Source organism: Callospermophilus lateralis, chromosome 6 (assembly GCF_048772815.1).
Source record: "Callospermophilus lateralis isolate mCalLat2 chromosome 6, mCalLat2.hap1, whole genome shotgun sequence".
NCBI lineage: Eukaryota > Metazoa > Chordata > Mammalia > Rodentia > Sciuridae > Callospermophilus > Callospermophilus lateralis.
This window is the reverse complement of record NC_135310.1, coordinates 143,031,797-143,052,597: the sequence shown is the minus strand read 5'-3', so window position 1 is coordinate 143,052,597 and position 20,801 is coordinate 143,031,797. Positions and strand designations below refer to the sequence as shown.

Sequence of the window (20,801 nt, the reverse complement as noted above, 5' to 3'; positions counted from 1 at the left end):
GAGGAAAGATGGCAAGAAACAAGGAGCAGTGGGAATGTGAGCTTGCAGAACTCAGAAAACGGGGGAGGGCGGTCACCAAAGATAGAAATGAGTGTGCACAAGGGAGAAGAGACAGCAGGAAACACAGTAAGGGACAGCAGACCACAGTGAGGAAGCACCAAATGGAGTGGAAATAGAGATTAAAACTGCTAGAGAGAAGACAAGAGGAAAAGAGTCAGACAAGGGAGACGCCTGAAGAATGAACAGGATCAGAACAAATCTTTAAAGATATAATTCAAGAAAACTTTTTTTTTTTTTTTAAAAGCAGGGTCAAATATGACTTGTGAGAGACAACAGATCAGGGAGAACAGGTCAATGCTAAGGAGCATCTTGACAGAATTCAACATTTAAGACAAAGAAAGAATCCTTTAGGGTGAAAAGTAAAGAGATAAATGTTGGCTCCAGATTTTCTTAATCAAGTTAAACCCAAGAAGATAACTAAGCAACACTTACAAGATCCTCAAAACACACACACACACACACACACACACACACACACACACACACACATGCAGGCAAGCCAAGGTTTTTATGTTTAACCAAACTGTTGTTAAAATATAAACATCCAGGGGCTGGGGTTATAGCTAGTGGTACAGTGCTGGCCTACCACATGTGAGGCATTGGGTGTGATTCTTAGCACCACATAAAAAATAAACAAATAAAATAAAGGTATTGCGTCCATCTGTAACTAAAACTATTTAAAACAAACAAACAAACAAACGAAAATAACACAAACAGTTGGTTCTGAACATGTAGGAAGTGCAGAGATATTTTTTCCACAAGACCTTGAGCAAACTCACAGATAATGAACTGTGGTCATCTAAATAAGAGCGGAAACTAAGGCAAAGGAAATATCAGTAAGAAATGAACACTTTTATCTAAGGAAAGACTTGAAAAAACAAAGAAAGAAGCAAAGAGCTGGGGGTTTGCATGACAGGATGGAAAGTGGACCCCATGCCCTGACATGGTAGCTATAATACAGCTGTCAAACTAGGACAAGAGGGAAGGACGGAGACGAACAGCTAGACAGGAGGGGGTGGCTGACCCTTCGCTCACAGGTGGGAGTCAAAGGGGCTCATTTACAGAGGACAGGTCAGAAAGGTGATTAGAGCATTTCACTGATTGTCCTGCTCCTGTCCCTCTGGAGTTCCCAATGGCAGTTTGGGTAAAATCCCAGCCTCAGACTTTGCATGTGCTGGCCCTGCTGACCAGTAGGCACATCTCTACCAACATCCATCTCTTTCATGCCTTTCCACCTAGTTCCTGGAGCTGCATGTCCTTTGCTGCCACCCACATTCTGCACATGCCATTATCCCTCCAGGATGCCCATCTGCCTTCTGGAATGTCCCTTCCCCATTCCCTCATTGCCCCTCCAACTTCTACTGTCAGCCTCAGTGTCTCAAAAAGACCTACCCTGACTTCCCCAACTGAAATGAGTTCTTTGATTATATCCAGTGCATTTTTTGCCTACTAATACTCCAAACTGGTGGGATTACTTATTTCCTATCTGCTTTTCCCACAAGATTGTAAAGTCCAAGAAGACAGACCTAAATCTGCTTGGAACCCATTTAAATTCTGGGTCCTAAGAATGATCTTTATATGTGGGAAATGCTTAATAAATAAATATTCACTGAGGTGAACTAAACAGCCTTTACTCCACCAAGCACTCTTTCTCTGCCTCCTCTCCTCTGTATCTGAACAGTGATAATGGTAAGAAATTACTTATAAAAACAGGACCAAAAAACTGCAAGACCTTTAAAACATTCTGTTTTATATACTTTCTTTACTAAGCCAGGAAAGAATAAAAATGCATTTTCGAAAGATTTCCAGAGAGGACTGCTATAAAAGAGCTTTCTCATAAACTGTATGATCACCATGAATGCAGAAGACATTCTGTCTCAGGCGCTTTGGGGTCTGGTGAAATTCTACTGTATGTTTCCACATGCCATTTGTCACACAGAGACAGGAAAGTATAAAAGCAGAAAGCTTTCCACTTACTTTGGATGTTCAAACTTGTCTATAAGATCAACCTTTTCCACCAGGTCTCCTCCAATCGTTCGGACTAAGTCATAGAAATCATTCTCTGTGTAATTCTCAGAGGGCAACCAGAATGAGATGTCATTTATCACGGCAGGGTATTTGCTGAGAGGCTAACAAAACAAGAGAAGAAAAGATAGATGGACTTGTTAGTTGGATGAAAATAAATTTTTCATGGAAAGTTTCACTTAGTTAATTAGGAAATGCTGGTAAAACGTTATTTTAGCATTTGAATTTTCAGGAACAAAATGAACTGTTAAGATAAATCAATATTCAAAATTAGCAAATTCTATTATGAATGCTACAGATTCTTATCACATTCATGTGTAACGTTATCATATATTATATTTATATTGCAATTAATGTCCAATTTAGTATAAAGCAATTTGAATATATCATATTTCAGATTTTCCCATTTGAATTCTGGAGGAGAAAAGTTCAAATTTAATTAACATGCAATTCATTAACTTTTGATGATACTTTCAGGAAGCCATCTTAATAGAGAAATAAGTAAAGGCTTGTCAAAATGGATATTTCAATTAGTAATGTCATTATTTGTTGCTATTTCTAATTATTAAAACAAGGGACTGGGTTAGAAAGTAGTCATCTAGGGGGTTGTTTTCAAAGTTTGCCTCTATGGATATAATAAACACAAACAGTCATTTCCCCCATTTTATTCCATTTTTCCATGGTTTCTTATTAGCTCAGTATTCATCACTATATTGGATAGACATTGAAATTAGGTACATTTAGAAGTTCCTGCACTTGTGAACATGCTTAGGCACATCATAACCTCAGATATACATATAAGTTCTAGACTACATGTTAGTATAGACTAAAAGACAAAATGTTCCATTATATAACTATGAACTCCTAAAGGAATATTCTAAGGAAATAAGCTATACATTTTCTAGAAGGACAAATTTGCAAATTGATCTATGCCAAATCTGATACCAGTAACACCCGCTCTCCCCACTCCCTGTGAATCACTGATCAGAAAAAGTATAAATTTTTAAATAGCAAAATCTCTAAAGAACTAAATATACATAAATGATTGTTCAACTTAAAATATCAATAAGGTTGTCAAATCAATGAATCAGTTTAGAGTACATACTTCAAACAGCATAATACAGCTACCATTTTTCTGTCTTTTTGACAAAATACTTCAGCTCCTGAGAAACATCCTATGTTTTCTCCCCTAAAATAAAATCAGGATGCTGTGATAAATAACCCATGGGTCACATAAGAGATGGAAGTTGGGTGGCTATGCAAGTTGTTTTTCCTTTTGAAAACACTCTTGTGGCCCTTAAAGAACATGTAAATTTAGGAAGATCAGTAGGAAACTAACTGATGAAATCTCCTCTCCAAACTCTAAGCTGAGGTAGCACACTTTCCAAGCTCTTGATGTGAGGCAAAGTCACAAGGAAATGGGAGAAGTCCCCCAACCAAGCACTTCTGTCAGTATTCCATGGATAACAGTTAATAAGGCAGTCAGCCAGAAAACATCCCCCGCAACAAGATACTAAAAAATAACATACATTATTGTAAATACAGTTTCAAAAACCATGGAATTAGAAAGAAAAGCCCACACTTTATTGTATTGCAAACTATTTCAAGGTAAGAAAGGTAAAAAGTGTTAAGTTTTGGCTTTAGAAAGAAAGCATACATTCCACTAATTGGTAGGTACCAGACATGGGATAGCTACTAGTGGCCCTTGTTTTTTTAAGTAAGAGAAATTCATATATATATATTTTTTTAAATAAGAGAATACCAGCAGATCTATGGGTACTGGGATCTAGGCTTTTAGGTGTTTAACTACTGGGGTTGGGGTGCAGCTCAGAGGTAGAGCACTTGCCCAGCATGCATGAGGCTCTGGGTTCCATCCTCAGCACTGCGGGGTTTGGGGGGAGATTTAAAGGACTGACCATGTTAAAAACCACCCAATCAATGGCTTCATGTTGTTCATGGAATTGATTCCTAAAAGTTTCTACCTCTTTCAAAGGTTCTCCAGGCCCAGGCCAGTCTGACTGACTAGGTTTCTGGAACACACTAAGTGACTTCCTGTCAGTTCACCTCCTGCCCTCCCTACCCAACTTCTGGCCTTTAGCCACGGGGCCTCATGTCTGATCCTCCCAGACCCCATCAGTCCCTCGACATGGCCCCCATCCTCCTCCTGCACAGTTCTCTCTATCATCCTCTTACTGACTCGATATCTTTCCTGGACGTAACAGTCCTTGCGGGTGAGGTGTGCGCCTGCCTCTTTTTCCTCCTCTAGATCTGTTCTCTTGCACAGTTCCTATTGCCCTGGGGGACATCAACAGGAGCACAGCACAGCACTGGCTGTGTGGCCGTGACTTCAGTCATCCCACTCACTCAGCCTTCCCTAACCACACCAGGGGCACAGATCTTCTATATCCTTTCTGATATTTATTTGCTTGATCTTCTTGACCTATCAGTTTCTAATAAAAGATAATAAAATCTCCTACTTTCGTCAACTTTATAGGTTTTCCCAGTAATTTTATCAGCTTTGTTTCACCTATTTTGAAGCTATATTGTTAGGAATATAAAAGTTTATTGTGTCTTTTTGGTGGATTTTACCTTCTAGTAGTATTTATGTACTTACTAATCTCTATTATTGCCTTTTGCCAAAAGTTAGAACTTCTTACACTACCTTTATTTTAGTTAGCATTTGCTGGTAAATACCTTTTCAGTCACTTTGATACAAAGTTTTCTGTTTTTTAAAAAGATGTTTATATTTACATATTATATCGGGGCTCATTTTGACATAACTATACATGCATGGAATACAATTTGCTCCAATTCAGTCCCCAGTACTTCCCCTTTCCCTCCCTCCCTCCCCTGTCCCCTTTCTCCTCCTGTGGTCTACTCGTGTATGTACACAGGATGGTTTGGTCAGTTTCATTCCACCATGGCTCCCGCTCCTTGTCTCTCTTCTCTGCCCCCAGTCCCCATTCTCTACTCCATGACCTCTCTTCTATTGCATGCGACTCCCACACACTTCTTTTTCCTTATTTTGTTCTAGCTAGCTCCCACTTACCATAGACAACGTTAGACCCTTTCTGAATCTGGCTTATTTCACTTAGCAGGATGTTCTTAAGTTCCATCCATTTACCAGAAAATGCTATGATTTCATTCTTCTTCATGGCTGAGTAGAACTCCATTGTATATCTATAGCACAGTTTTTAATCTATTAGTCTGTTGGTGGTTTTCATAAACAAGCTAAATTTCATTTAGAATCCAATGACTTTGTCTGTTTGATAATGGGGACTGAACCCGGGAATGTTCTACATCTATGCTACATCACCAGATGTTTTTTTTAGATAAATTCTCCTTAAGTTGCCCATGCTGGTCTTGGAACTTATGATCCTTTTGCCTCAGCCTCTTGAGTAGCTAGTATTTCAGGTGTATACCACCACACCCAGGTTTTTTTTTTTTATTTTTTAAATACTATTTGTTGGTATTTCACAGTGCAACAAATGTCACATTACTTAATGACATATTAATTTTCCTTCAGTGGTGCTGGGAATCAAAACTAGGGCCTTGGAGCTACTACTACTGTAGGCCCCTGAATTACAGTTTAAACAGATTCCCTTTTCTAAAAAAAAAAATCAATTATATATTTGAAAACCTTTGTTAAATAAGCCCAATATTTTTAATAGTATATTTATTTCTTGCATTCCACCTCTTTTTTGACAGACAATTCTCCATGGACTTTCCATACAACCTGTGACAGCTTGTACAGCAAATAGCTTTGGAAGACACAGGTAGTCTCTCCCTGGGGAGGGCCAGAGAGCAGAGCTGTTTCCTCACCAGAATGATAATGTTTTTCTCAGGAACAAAGATTGGGCGGGTTTACTAACAACTCCTTTAATTGACTAGGAGGAAAATAAGCAAATGTAGTGAATAAACAAAACAGTGGGAGGTTCCTAAGCAAGAGGGTTCTCATCTGTGCTAACAGCCAAGTAGCAATCTCCCCCCAGGAGATCAGGGGTTAGGAGAACCAAACAGGCAACCACTGCTGCTTCTGTGCTGCGGTACCACAGTCCTCTGTCTCTGGGGTAGGAGTCCTGTCATTCTGCCCACACCAGTGAAGTGGACAGAATATGGCCAGCTACAAGAGGGGTAAAATCTTAAGTCTTTTCCAGCCCCAACACTCTTTCCTCCTGTGTTAGCTTGTTGTTACTGGAGAAAAAAAAAGAAAGAAAAAAAAAACAACCTGATATAATCAGTGCTCTGGGTGGTGTGTGCAGACTCCTCTTGAATAGGAGATTTAGCAGATTTGTTGCACTACATAGTCAACTTAAAAGGAGGAATGTTTTTCTTTTTGGCTCACTGTTTCAGAGTTTCAGCCCATGATCACTTAGTCTTGCCTTTGGGCCTGTGGCGTGGCAGAACCTCATGGCAGGAGCACAGAGGGGAGGAGGCTGTTCACCTCATGGTAGCCAGGAACAAGAAAACAGGAAGGGGCCGAGTTCCCCAAATTCCCTTCAAGGGCACACCCCCCAGTGACCTAACTTGCTCCCACTAGGTCCCTCTTCCTAAAGATCCTATCACTTCCCAGTTGTGCCACAGGTTGGTGACCAAGCCTTTAACACATGGGCCTAGGGAGACATTCCTGATCCAAACTGTAGTACTTCCTTTCCACTTTTGCTCTCTGATGAATATTCTTCAACGGCTTTTTTTTCCCCCTCAATGAAAATCTGTGGGAGGCAGACGTTCTAAGTATCCCCATGTCTAAAAGCCCTCACACTTAAGTAGTTTGGCAGTGCGCGATTGTGGGTTTGTCGCTGTTTCACCTCAGCACTTTGAAAACATTTTCCTGGTACCTATTAGTAATGATGACAAGTCTGCTGTCAGTCAGTGCTATTCCTCTGTCGGTAATCTGTCTTTTCTTCCTGGCAGTTTGGAAGTCTTGTATCTTTACCCCTGAGGCTGTGCAGTTTGACTCTGATGAGGCTGGGTATGCATTTATCTTTATTTATTCTGCTCAGTGCACAGAGTGTGCTTTTAATCAGAGGGTTCAGGTCTTATTCCAATTCTGAAAAATTCTAGTCATTCTTTTCATTCTTCTTTGTGTGTAGAGCAACAAATCTGTGGAACTTTTGAATCTCTCTTCCATTTCTGCTAACTGACATACTTTAAAGGTTTTTGTTTTTGTTCCTGCTATATTCTGGGTGAGTCTTCGATAATAGTTTCTTATCTATTAATTCTCCCTCAATTAATACCAATAAATTGCTTAATTTTTTTCTTTTTTTATTTCAATGAATCTATTACTCATTTCTGAGATTCCAATAGTTTTTTTCTTTCCGTATCTACTTACACCTCATTTCTGCCTGTTTTGGCCCCTTACTCAGAATTTCCTGCTGGTTTCTTTTACAGTTATTCTTCCATTGATCTCTTTGAGGACATCAGATAGTTTTTGAGATCTTTTTTTATTCTACTTTAATCTGCAGTGCATTCAGACTCTGTTGATCTGGAAGGCTGACACTCAAAGATCAGTGCTCTGGTGGTGTGTGCAGGCCCCTTTGGATGGGAGATAACTGAGAATATTCTCTCACTCTTCCTTGCCTAGAGGTTCCTGTGGCTTCTCCATTGAACCCTTAGCCATAAATGGAAGTGACAGTGGTGAAAATCTAAAAAGAGAAAATAAAAATGCCATAATCATGCTCCCTTCCTCCCTAAAGAAGGCGCATCACTGTGAGCTTGCCCAATGGCTGCTGGGGATGAGGCTGGGGTGGCTCATCTCCTTCTGCTAAGGAGGCCTGTGTGTCTAGCTCTCTTTCTCGGATGGAAGCTTAATAAGCTACAGAGGTCACAGAGGCCGTGGTTCTGGCTCTGGCACCTGACGCTGGGCTCTTTCAGTCCTGGTGATCCTCAGGTGTCCTCCCTCCCGTTACCATCTTGAGCCCACAGTCCACATTCCGCTTTGTGTTTGTTTCTTGCTCACAGTGATGTGCCTTCTTTAGGGAGGAAGGGAGCATGATTATGACATTTTTATTTTCTCTTTTTAGATTTTTATCTATTATTCTTTTGTATTTGGAGAAGGCAAAGTGCAGCCTACAAAGTGACATCACTTGACTCTACACGATGGCTCTTACCTCTGAGGGAGGAAGATACCGACCTCTCTGAGAATATGATGAAAAAATTCAAATCCTTGTTCCAGAGAAGCATATATTTTCACAAATACGATTTTTGCATAGAATTTCTAGGATTCACAAACTTAGTAAAAGCAGTTTCAATGAATCAGAATAAGTACTCTACGAGCCATATTCAAAACTGTGTCATGCAGTTCGAATACAGACAGTTGAAAAGACTGTACTAAGAGTTAAAAACAGCAAACTGATATTTTCTAACAAATCACATATGTACATATACTTTGCATACATCTACACTGTAGAGCATATGCCTTATGACGAGAAAGGCACTGTCATTTGTCTTGAGGTAGCTCCTTGCAGTGCAGTCATATTTACTTAAATACAAGTTTTAAAAGTCTGCCTTTTATAGGTGGACTTGGACACCTCTTCCTGAGCTTGACCATGCTACTCCCAGACCTACTGGCAGAGGAGGGTCAGCTTTGGCTTTTGTCATTCGTCACAGTACAGCTCTTTCCTCTGCACATTTCCCAGGCTGCCCCTCCTGCTCACAGATACGGATGCTGAGAGCACCTGGTACAAGCTTCCAGCAGCTAACCACCACTGGGTCTGCTTTCTGGGGGAAACTGACCTGAGACCCCAGACAACAACCAAATGTCAACACTATGGTGACAGAAGAATTGGGTGTGTTGAGGGGGGTGGCGAGCCACGAAGAGCATGAGCTAGAGCCAGGCAGGCTTCTGTCCCACCAGCTCTATGTTGTGTAGTTCTCTATAGATCTCTTAGGTGGCTCTGCCAAAGATGTCCCGGCAACCTTATACAGACCCTCACAGGCCATGGGTGAAGTCTTGAGCCACAGCTCATCCGCACTGACAGGATGCTTGTGACCCTCTCATGATCCAGGCTGGAAGAAGAACAGTTCTGGCCAACTCCTACTTGCCTCCCTGTTTCCCTATCATGAGGCAGTTTCTCATCTTCTCTTGGGTCTGAGGAGGTCTGCGGCTTCCTGCCTCTGTCCCCTCTGAACAGAGATGGGGAATATAAAACCTCTGTGCAACGGGGTATTTCACAACTTGGGTTGTCATCACTTGTTCTGCTAGAGACCAGATTGTGTACCCACAAAAAAAGGTATGTTGGAGACCTGTCTCTAATACCTCATAATGTGACCTTATTTGAAGGAGATATATGGGGGGTAGAGGGGGAGAGATAGTCAAATCAAAATGAAATAACTGGGGCGAATCCTCATCCAATATCAGAAGGGGAAATTTGGACAGAGACCTGCACACAGGGAGGATGCCAGGGACAATGTGAATATGAAGCTGGAGACTGGGATTATGTGTCTACAAGTGAAGAAATGCCAAGAATGACCAACAGATCACAGGGAGAGGTGTGGGAGAGATTTGCAGGAGTTACCAACCCTACAAACACCTTGAATCCAGGTATCTAACCTCCAGAACTGTGAGACAATAAATTTCTGATATTTGAGTCATGCTGTCTGTGGTGCCTGGGTACAGCAGCCCTAAGAAGCAAATACACCCTCTTTTGGTTAGTGCTGTCCTTCTCCTGTGTGTGGGAGTGCACGTCTTGGGCTTCTCTTCCCGGTGTCCACGTAAGTAATGAACGGTCTAAATCTAAACGTGGCTCACTGGATCTTGACCAGCCAAGGCAGCTAGGTCTGGACCTTGCCTGTGGTGCTGTGGGGCTGACACGTGACTGAGGCCAAATCACTTTAGTCTCTTCATCTGCAAAATGGAGGTGGCACCCACTTCAGCACACAGTGGGGCAGATGACAGGGAGTGACATTCATAAGCATACATAGGCAGTAGCTTTCTGGCCAAAACAGACAACATTTCTGGCCCAGTTCAATTGACACATGAGTATGATGGTAATCCATGACCTAAGATGAATTATAATAAGCTTTCAAAGGGACTTCAGAGAAGAGGTCTAAAAAGTGAGGTTCTGGTTTAGTGACACTATTCATGCTAACTGGCCCCTGCTCCAGGTTTACTCCCCTCACCTCCATATCTGAAATACAAATGTTGCCGTGGACCTTCTGGGTTCAAGTCTACAAGGGTCTCTTCTTATAATTTCATGCAGCCCCCATGCATCCGTCATAAACTCAAAGAGATCATCCTACAAGGTCAGTTGGATAAGAAAACCCAGCACAGCATATTTTAATTCAAAAAGTTTGCTTCTACATTAAAGCCTTCCCCTAGATTTAAACTCCATTCTCCTTTTTAATGTTACTGACATAGGATAACAGATTATTATTCTCCAGGAAGCAAATTTTCTGTACTAGTCAATCATTAAGTCAATCTCTGGTTTTCTTTCCTTTAGGCTAAGTTATTATGTTTGCTATTGGTTTTGGGCACAGAAATTATTTTGACAGGCAAACAGTGGAAGGTCTCTGTTTCTTCCACATGTTCTTCACAGAGTTCTGCAATTTTCAAGCTGACTTACAGTTGGCTTTTAACCTTGGCCAAGTTTTGTCACAGAATGTTTTTTCAACTTCTATGGGCAATGCTTCTCTTCCTGGATCAAAATAAATGTCCACTTGAGTTTACTGTGATTATATTACTAACAATGGTTACCATTTGTGGGGAGCTGTGTGCCAGAGACTTTATATATATCATCTCATTAATGCATAGCACAATCCTATAAGACAAACACTACTGCCATTCCCACCATGTCTCTGAGAAAATTGAAGTTTAGAGCCCTTAACTAATCTGTCTAAGGTCAAAAAGCCGATAAACAGCAAAGCAAGAACAAATGCAGTTCTATTAAAACCAGGCTGGGGTACTAACTCTTGTTTTATAAGGCCTCTCATTAAACCCAAGGGCTCTATCTTAGTTCAGGGTGCTTTAACACAAATACCATAGACTAAGCTGTCTAAACAACATTAATTTCATCCAGTTCTGGAAACTATAGTTCAGGTCCAAGCACCATCTGGGGCTGGAAGGTTCTCTTCCTGGTTTAGAGACAATTGTTTTCTTGCTACTTCCTTGGCAAGGTAGGGGGTGGGGAAAGAGAAAGGGAGAGAGGGAAAAGGAGAAGAAAATGGAGGGGGGAGAGGGAGAAGGAGAGGGAGAGAGAGAGAAGGTACATTTCTGTGCATAGCCCAGTACACAGGTGCAAGGTGCTGTCTCTTCTTAGGAGCACCCTACTCCCTTCCTGAGGTTTCCACTTCCCATGACCTAATTACCTCCCAAAGACCCTACATGATATTGGGGGTTAGGATTTCAACCTATAAGTTTAGGGGACACATACACATTTGGTCCACAACAAGTTCACAGGAAATTGCTTGCTTTCTACTGCTCTTTCCAGAAGTAGTCTATTCAGCCTAATTAACAATTACGGAAGTAAGACCAAAACTAACATTTATCCCTATGGTGCCTTCTATGACATTTCCTTTTCAAATGATTCATTTAGCTTTTAGACTAATTATCTTGATATACAAGTACTTCCAGCCTGTTTATAGTACATGTGATTGTGTTCTTTATCTAAATTAACTTAAAAATCACTTGTACCTATAAAAACAGTGTGCACTATCAATTATTTGGCTTTATATCCAAATGTTTGACAGCTCTTACTTAAATTCCATCTATTCATTTGATAATAAAAAACTACTTATCAAATTAGGCTGACAAGTTTGGTACATTATGAATTCAGATTGTTTTAAATCAGGATTCCACATTGTCTTGATCTTTACAGATTTTGTTGCTTTGTTCCAATATTTTGTTTTTATTATTACCGACTCTTGCTGAGTGCCAGGTGCATACTGTGTTGGGCAGAGGTGGGCACAGTTCCTACCGAGGCAACTTAGCATTAATAGGAATTTAGCATTGATAGGAAGTTGCTCATATTTACTCATAACTTTTGACAGAATTTTGGTTCCTTTTGGAGATTTGCAGAACATGGTGTTTCCATATTGGAGCCATGTAGAACCATCATTTGGAACCTTATATTCTATTAATTGTGAATGGTTTTTATATCATGGTCCTCAAGTCGCCAGTTAACTCCTTTAAATCCTCTCAGGCTTACTTTAAAGCTCTAGAATGCTTTAAAACAAGTATATAGTACAGTACATTTGAAAAATGATATGTTGTGCTACTCTCATTGAACAGGATATAAGTGGAGAGCCTGGCCATCACGGATGGCCACATATTGTCCCAGAGACATCAAGGATTCAGAGTAAACTTTCACACTTCTGGCCTAAATATAATGCTTTTTAACGAAAAGACAAAGAAAAGAAAGTGATTCAGACATTATTGTTAAGATAAAGTATCACACAGGCCTCTAATTAAAGAAGAAATTACAGAGGAATGGAGGCTTGGAGCCCAGAGTTCTGTAGTTGTGTTTCACTACCTTAAAGCATCTGGTCAAGTGTTCATATAGGCTAAAAATGCCAAAATGATAATGTTTTGGGGTGTCAAAAGTGTTCTAAAATTGATTGTGGAGGTGGATGTACATCTCTGTGAGTATGCTAAAAAATACAATGCAGATGTTAAGTGCAGAACTTATGTTTTTCCCAATTAATCATACTTACTATGAGAGAGAGATGTCCCTTCCATTTGCCTCATTAAAGTGAATGGAGGCCCATGTTTGAAAAAAAAAAATAAAATAAAAGGAACCTCGCTCCAAGTCTGTGAATACCTGCTGAAGTTTGAATGTATTCTATCCTCACCAAAACTCACATCCAGGTTTAATTCTGTAACGCAACAGTATTGAGAGGTGGGGTCGATAGGGAGGTGATTGGGTCATAGGACACAACCTGAGAAGGGATCAAGAGCTGTTTCCCTGATACTGGACTAGGGATTATGGTACTAGATTAGTCCTCAAGAGAGCAAATTATCATAACAAGGCCACCAGGGCTGGGGATGTAGCTTAGCACTGGCCTAGTATGTCTGAGGCCTGGGGTTGATTCCTAGTAACAGAAAAAAGAAAGAAAAGGGGAAGGGAAGAAGGAAGATGATGGACAGAAAGAAGCAGGGAGAGAAAGAGCAGAAAGGGAGGAAGGGAAGCCAGGCTGTGTGTTTGGTCTCTTCTGCACATGTCTATTTGTTTTGTCATGCACACTATTATCATGTAGTACCCTCCACCATGTGGTGACACAGCCAAAGGTTCCTCACCAGACACAGGCATCATTCTGCGGAGGACTTTCCAGCTACCAGAATCATGAACTAAATAAGCCTCTTTTCCTTATAAAGTACGCAGTCTCAGGTATTCAGTTATAGCAACATGAAATAGACTAAGAAACCCCCTAACTATAAATTTAACCTCAAAATGATATATACTTAAGAGCATAAACTCTAAAAGCAGGCTTGCAACTTCTTTCTCATTTTAAATCATCTCAGTTTCTTAAAGTCCCCCATTCTAATAAGGAATGTTTATTCGATGTGGCAAGACTGAGGGTCAGCCAGGGAAAGTAACTTTCACTTGCCTGAATTCATACTGATAGTCTTCTGACTGTCCCAGTTTTTGGAGGAAAGTGAACAAATCTAAATGGAATCTGAGGAATTTAAGACAATTTCCAAAGGCTTGTTCAAGATAGAATAAAGATCAAACTTCTTTCATAGAATGGATCCCTTGGATCCCACCTGGTGCTTCCTTCACTTCCGGTAACCCCGTCTAGTTTAGGTCCTCTAGGGCCAGATCCCTTGACACAACTACCTCTTAATATTTCTTCCTGACCTCCATCATGCCAAGGAATTAAAAATATTTCAGCTGCCTCTTGACAAGAACCCTCTCCTCCCAGGGGACAGATGTCCACCCTGTGTCTATGTGGGAGCTCTATCTACTCGGTGTCAGAAATACCAGGAAAAGTGGGTTAGGCTGAATTAATTACTTTTGAAAAAACTGAATGATTTAATATTTCTAGAAAATAGTCTAAAATCAGCTCTCAATCATAGAGTAGAATTGGAGAGAAAACAAAAAAGCTATATTTGAAAGAGAAAACAGTTTAGTTGATCTGAGCAAATAAAGGGAGTGAGAGGGAGGAAGAAGGATGAGGTGGGGAGGAAAGGACTGGTGATAACACTGCAGGTGGCTGGTGGCTTCACAGGTACTCACTGCACTATTATCCTGTTAAATCTGAACACTGTATATGTTCTAAATAACAAATATTATATAAAAAAGAAAATTAAAGGAAAACGGATATCGTGCTTAGTTACACCTAGAGAAAGAACATAATGGAAGGAAATATCAAACACAGTTGCACTGACTGTAGCTTTCTTTAAACTACTTTTTCTGGATTTAAAATAAAATACCAGCTGTTAATATTAGGGTCTACTTCAACAAAGAAGACAGTGAGCTTGAAGCATCATTTTCCTTTGCACCACATTCAAACAAGTCCAGTAAATCCTACAAGAAAGTTCATGGAGGGCGAGGTGATGCCTTAGTTCAGGAAGTTGAACATGGGGTTCTGATGGAGAAACACCTGTCCCTGAGCTCAGGTGCTGGCCTGCAGAAGAACCTGCACATCGCAAGCGTCTGAGAACACTATGACTAGCACCCATGAGGCACCTAATACGTGCCTTGCCTGGGCTGTCTGTATTGGCACTCAGAAGTTACAGTGCTTCCCATAGAGCCCACAGACCAGAGCAAAGGAGACCATAAGAAATGGTTAGTGCAAAATGTAATATGTGCAAAAGGGACATATGCCCCAGGGCAAGGGCAGATTCAGCAAATGAATCTGTGCAAATGTGGCTTAAAGCCTGCGTTTGGCCATCACAGAGGTAACGACACCTTCTATTCAGGAAGTAAAGACTCAGTAAGGTTAAGTTTATTCAAATTATAATAACCAAACATGGGTACATATTCAGGAGTTTCTAGCCATCTGTCAGATTGAAAGCCAACAGGGAAAGGAAAAAAGTCAACATGTGTTTTCCTGAGAGTCCTCATGCCCAGGGACAGCAGCTCCAGGGCAGGCATGCCACCTCTGGCCAGCCACACGTACTGCCAGCTCTCTGCACCCAGGTTTTCTCATCTGCAAAAGCAGGTGCTTAGCACCTCACAAGCTGTTGTCCAATCAAAACTGTCCCACAGTGTGTGGTAAAAGGTACCTTGAAAGACCTGGATCATCGTGAAGTGCTGGCCTTACTCAGATCAGCAAGGGAAAACCTGGTAAAGGTTATTAGTGGGGTTTGTCCTTCCTAAAGTTTAACTTTTGGATTCTCCTGGTTAACTGAGTCCCATCCTCCAGTCCCCTAGAGGTCAGAAGGGAAACCAGCAGAGGCATTCAGACAATGCACCTCCTCTTCCAGGGAGCCCTGTTATCAGATCCACTCTTACCACAATTCTTTCCTCTCCAAATATGACCCTGTGCTTGTCAGTTGAAGAATCTGAACTATTTAGAATCAGAAAAATCCATTTTTTTAGAGTTCTATCAAATAAACCCTATGAAATATCACTAAGGCTGTGAGCAAGTCAAATCACCAATCAAGAGGTAACATTCCAAGTCCAATAATAATGGCTATCCTTTCTGAAAAATGAATAATAATGTTTCTATATAAAGGATCAATCATGTAGCCAAATTTTCAGATTTATTTTTTCCAAAGTCTGCCATATCTTGGTTACCTGAGTGTGCTAAAGGTTTTGCAACTTTCACTTCCCATCCGCACATGCAGCAGGCAGATGGTGCAATCCAGATTTTGCGGATGGGGAAAGGGAAGTGCGGAAGCTACAGTGCTCAGGGTGTGGGGAAGAGTGAGAGCACAGAGGGATCTGAGAACAGAAGCACGGGATTCCCAGGTCTCTTTAGAATCCATAAATCACAGCACACCTACCAAAGCACCCCCTCTTCCTGAAGGCGTCCTTGCATATGCTGAACCCCAGTGGTGTGTCCCCTCTCATGTTTCCTAGGATCCCTCTATTTCTACAGACTCAGTGAACTCCTCCATAAAATAGGAATGAAATCCTTACCTCATCAAATTATTATAAAGGTTAAATGGGTTAACATAAAGATGTTCCTCTACTTGCAACGAGATAATGGCCTGATGAACCCACTGGAAGTTCAAAATACTTAGGTGGAAAATGCATAAGACCTAACTGACTGACTACTCCAGCTCAGCAGCAGAGCACACGAGAGAGCACTGGGTGTTTGCATTCTTGATCGCAGGGTTGACTGGGGGCTGTGGCTTGTGACTGTCCCTCAGTATTGCCACAGAGGATCAGACCACACACTGCTGGCCTGGAGAAAGAGTCAAGGTAAAAATAGTATGGTTTCTACTGAATGCCCATCACTTTCACAGTACTGTAAAGTTAAAAATAAAAAATAAAAACCAAAGATGGTAAGTCAAACCATCGTAAGTCGGGGACAGTCTGTATAAAAACTCTTAAAAGTTAAAAAACTTTATATATATATATATATTAACTTATAAGGTAAGTTCTTTCTCTTTATTTTGTAAGACTGTGTAAAATTCATCGGGTCATAACATCTTACTAGTTGCCACTCAGTACTTCCTTATGCCATAGCTCATTTCATCTTCACATGGGATCTACAAAGGACGTCCCTCAGTTGCTGCAACTTGTTAGTTTTTGTGACCTCAGGGAGCTCACTAATTGATCGATACCCCATCTCCTAAAGAGCGATCATCCTAGTCACCATGGAAGCCGTGTAGTAAACACACGTGCCGGGGATCTTGGTGATCTTACTCATGCATGGCCGAACCATGACTGGACTCAGATCCAACTGCTTCTCCAGCCTCATGTTATGCCACTTATCATTATGGTCTGTAGTCTACACTCGAGTACACACACCTGTTCATGTCACTTGATTATATGAGTTTCAAGGCAGGGACCACATTTTATCCCTCTATTAAGCAAGGTGATGAGCATCCAGTAGAAAAAACTAACATCTCTTGAACTGAATGAAGAAGAAAATTTGTGGCTCTCTTCATTACTCCTGGGTTCACCAACCTTGATTTCACTGAGGTACCAGGGAAGCTGGTTCTTGGGGCATGGAAGCAGAAAACCAGAAGGGTCCATGGAGAAAAGCTGACAGAAGAGAAAATCTCCTGAAAAGAGAAAATGATTGGAGGTGGAGCCCGGACATATTTCCCCCTCAGTTATATCCATCAAAGGATTAAGGGATAGATCTCTTCTGGCAGAAAGGATGAAAGGATTAGAAAATGAACTTGGAAATGCTGAAGGCCTTTTAGACTTGATTGAGCTGGAGAGAACAGAACAGAAAGCTCCAGGAAGGGTCCTGGACTTAGAAGGAATAAATTCACCTTGTATACTGAGTTGCTGCCACTCAGCTCCAAACCCACCGATCTGTGCTCTGCTGCCTGAGCTGGGCTGGGCTCTGCAAATGGCACTTCTACTTTGTCAGTGGCTCTCTGTCAGGCTCTACCAACTAGGCCTAGATGGGAGATTGCAGGCTGGAAGAGGGAGAAAATCTGGCTTTTCCTGCTGCCTGTCCATTCCTGTCAGGATCCCCAGAAGCACTTCTGTACAGTGCGGCATCAGGTGGACCATGAGCAGCAGCTGAATCTAGATTACAATTTTTCCAGTGTCTGCAGGACCAGCTCCACTGTATTCTCCAGAGGTGCCAGCACAGTTGCTGATGCCTGTCTTCTGAGGTTGGATCTTAGTGCCTGGGCTCAGAAGATGCCTCCTCTTCCAAGGTATGGGCCTCAGCTCCAAGGGACCCTGCTACAAAGCTAATGTTAAGGGGCACTAATTCCAACTCCTTCTTTTGTTCCCTCAGTTCTACAATGGAAGCTGCTTTCTGCAGTTGCTGCTTCCATAATTCCTTCTTAGAAATTATGACTTTTTGGTTACTTCTTCTAATCTTTAAAGAGTTGATTCTGTGTATTAGAAACACAAATGCTGATAGGCTCTCTTGCCTGGACCCTGGCTGACACACCTAGAATGAAAGAGAAAAAGACTGACCTGAAAGAGTCTGTGGTCTCTATCCCTGTTATCATGACAGATTCTAATGAATAAGATCCAGAAAAAACAATTTGCAATGTCAATCTAAACAAACAAATGAAAAAAATGTGTTGAGAAAGATGCTCAGGAAATAACCGAGTTGCTTCTGGCACAAATTCTCTAGTTATTTAGGGAACTTCAAAGGTAACACTGCCTCCTTTTTTCATATACTCAACAAACACTCTCCAAGAACTAAATCCTGCACGAAAGTGCCCCAATCCCTGCAAAGGCAAAGAAACCAGACCTCTGAGCCTTCTGGTGTCTTTCTATCCCTTTCTCAGATACTCTGGTATCAGAAGAAATTCCACCTACGTGAGCCTAACCTGGAGGGTTAGGGTTTGCAGGCTGCTGGAACAGGGCTGGCGGGGCATGTCACATACACCTGTCACACAGCGGACTCTTTTCATGCTGCTGCAAGTCCAGCCACCTGCTGCCCTACGAGGCCGTCATTAATTGTGTGTGGTCGATAGCACTGTGAAAGAACCCTGTGCTCTCATCAGCACGGGATTCCCCCACTGGCCTCCTGTCCCCACTGCCTCTCTGCTGCCCACAATGTCATGAGATATTTAGCCTGAGCCTGAGTAAAATGGAATCAAACATTTTCCTATGGGCTATTTTTCAATAACTTCTTCCCCAAATAACCTGAGGATTCAAAATGGTTTGCAATGCTTCACTGTTATCCTCCTTTGACAGGTAATATGTAGACAGCCTTTGTTCCTATGGAAAGTGTGACAAACCTGAATTTGACAATCCAGATAGGACGTAATTTCTTTTTGGCAGACTTGTCCAAGGTTCTGAATATCTTTTATTTCTTTCTTGATTTCCTTCTTTCTCTCCCCCAATAACCCCTGAAGGGGAGATTGAAAGGGTGGGGAGAAGGGAAGGAAACTGACTCATTTCATTTGCAGGGTTACACAATATTTTCTCAAGTTTTTTCTTTGCTACATCTATACTCTTACTGATCACCACTTGGCCCCTGAATTAAACAGATAATTCTGTCTCTGGGTAGAGGCTGGAAGGGCAGAAGGTATACCTCCTGCAAGGACAGGCTAGAGTGGTAACCCCTCCAAGAGAAACGGCATAAAAGTGAGCTCCAGGGCCCTGAACTTGCCTGTAGCTGATAAACCTGTTACTCGCTCACGGTCAGGCAGCAGCCTGCCTGCGCTGTCCATCCTGGCCTGCTTGCTGTGTGTGCTGCTAATGAACCAGAACCCTGTCAGTGCTTAGGAAGCCTTTGGTTGGCTCCCCTTTTCTTGGATCGTGACAAGGAGATGAGGCAGAAAGCAGAGACGGGAGGAGGTGAGGGCCAGAGGGAGACTTGAGAACTGAGGAGGGGGTAAGGCAGAGAGCTGCTGAGGGCATAAAGGAGCTGGGCTGTGAGCAGGGCTGGAGCAGGAGCCATGCGGGCCAGTGTGATGGGTGGTCCTTCGAGCATCGTCATTACTTTCCAGAGGCCCATGTACCTGCCATGTCCTCCTTTCTGGGCTTCTCCTACTTGGGCCTGCTGTGGCAGCCAGGAGTGCTGGCTGTGCTGTGGACATGCAGCGTTTCCCTGCTAAGTGGAAGTAGGGAAGGCCCTTGCAGGACACATGAGAGACAGTGTCTGCTCCGCTCTCACATTCTAACTGGCTCCTGAACGTGAGTGGGTGAATATGGGATCCCCCTAGGTACTCTCAGATGTCCACTCAGCTCTAAAGCAAAGACACCAGGTAAATCCCAAATGAAGAGTCTGGTATGGAGGCGCAGTCTATTTTCAGGCTGGCACACTGGTAATCCTCCACTGCTAGGGCTCACTACTATTTCCAACAGATTTTAAACATCACAAGTGATACTAGAGGGTGGATGTCTTAAAGGTCTGAGCCAACTGAAGCAAAAATGGCTTGAACAGGGATATAAAAATATGAACATTTTTGAAAAGTATTGTCTGCAAACTAACTGTTAGTATCCATCAGCCCAGGATAGGTGGTCTCTTTTTTTTCTTCATTGATTCAACAAATATTTAAGGAACACTACGTGCAAAGAAATGTGAAAGGCACATGAAAGATACTAAAGATTAGTAAATATCCCTGTTTTACAAGAAATTTACAAACTAATAGGGAAGGCCATTATGGGCACAATTAATTTAAATATTAGTTTAAACATCAAACTAATTTCAGGAATGAATTGAAAATACAGTATCATGGGAATTCAAAGAACAAAGGAGTCATTGGGATATCTGTGGAGGAAGGGGCAACTGTATAATGCCCCAAGTGAGAAAAGGGAAATATGGATCCAGCAAAGATAAACTATCGGCACAACACTGAAGTTCCTTCTAGCTCCATGTGCTAAGGCACAGGTGAGCTCTCTGGTATGTTGAATTTAAAATACAACCAGGACATCCGAGTAGACATGATTAGCAGGCACCTGGCTGACTACCACGAGGAGAAGCTGGGGCCAGAAACCAACCTAGTGAGAGCAGAAGCTGCTTGTGTGTTTCTGTGGTCTTTTAAGGAAGTTAATGTAATAGATACGAGATTTCTTGTCATATTCAATCAATACGCAAATAGAAGAAGTGACCGTTTAGTCTAGGACCACTAAGTTCCTGAGTTTTCCCTCCATCCTGCTGCTGCTTGGCCTTAGGTCTCTCAGTATGACTTTTAGACATCTGATTCAATTGAAGTATGTTTGGTTTTCTTTCCC

General features: G+C 41.8%; 1 protein-coding gene across 7 annotated transcripts in view; it reads right to left on the bottom strand.

Annotated features, from left to right (window-relative positions):
• The window catches only part of Fars2 (phenylalanyl-tRNA synthetase 2, mitochondrial), a 518,422-nt gene that overhangs the window by 161,118 nt on the left and 336,503 nt on the right, over positions 1-20,801 (bottom strand). For all 7 annotated transcript variants that reach the window (XM_076857882.1, XM_076857884.1, XM_076857885.1 and 4 more), the window contains one exon: positions 2,038-2,189. In XM_076857882.1, coding sequence (XP_076713997.1) covers positions 2,038-2,189 — 152 coding nt within the window. The remainder of the gene's footprint in view (positions 1-2,037; positions 2,190-20,801) is intronic.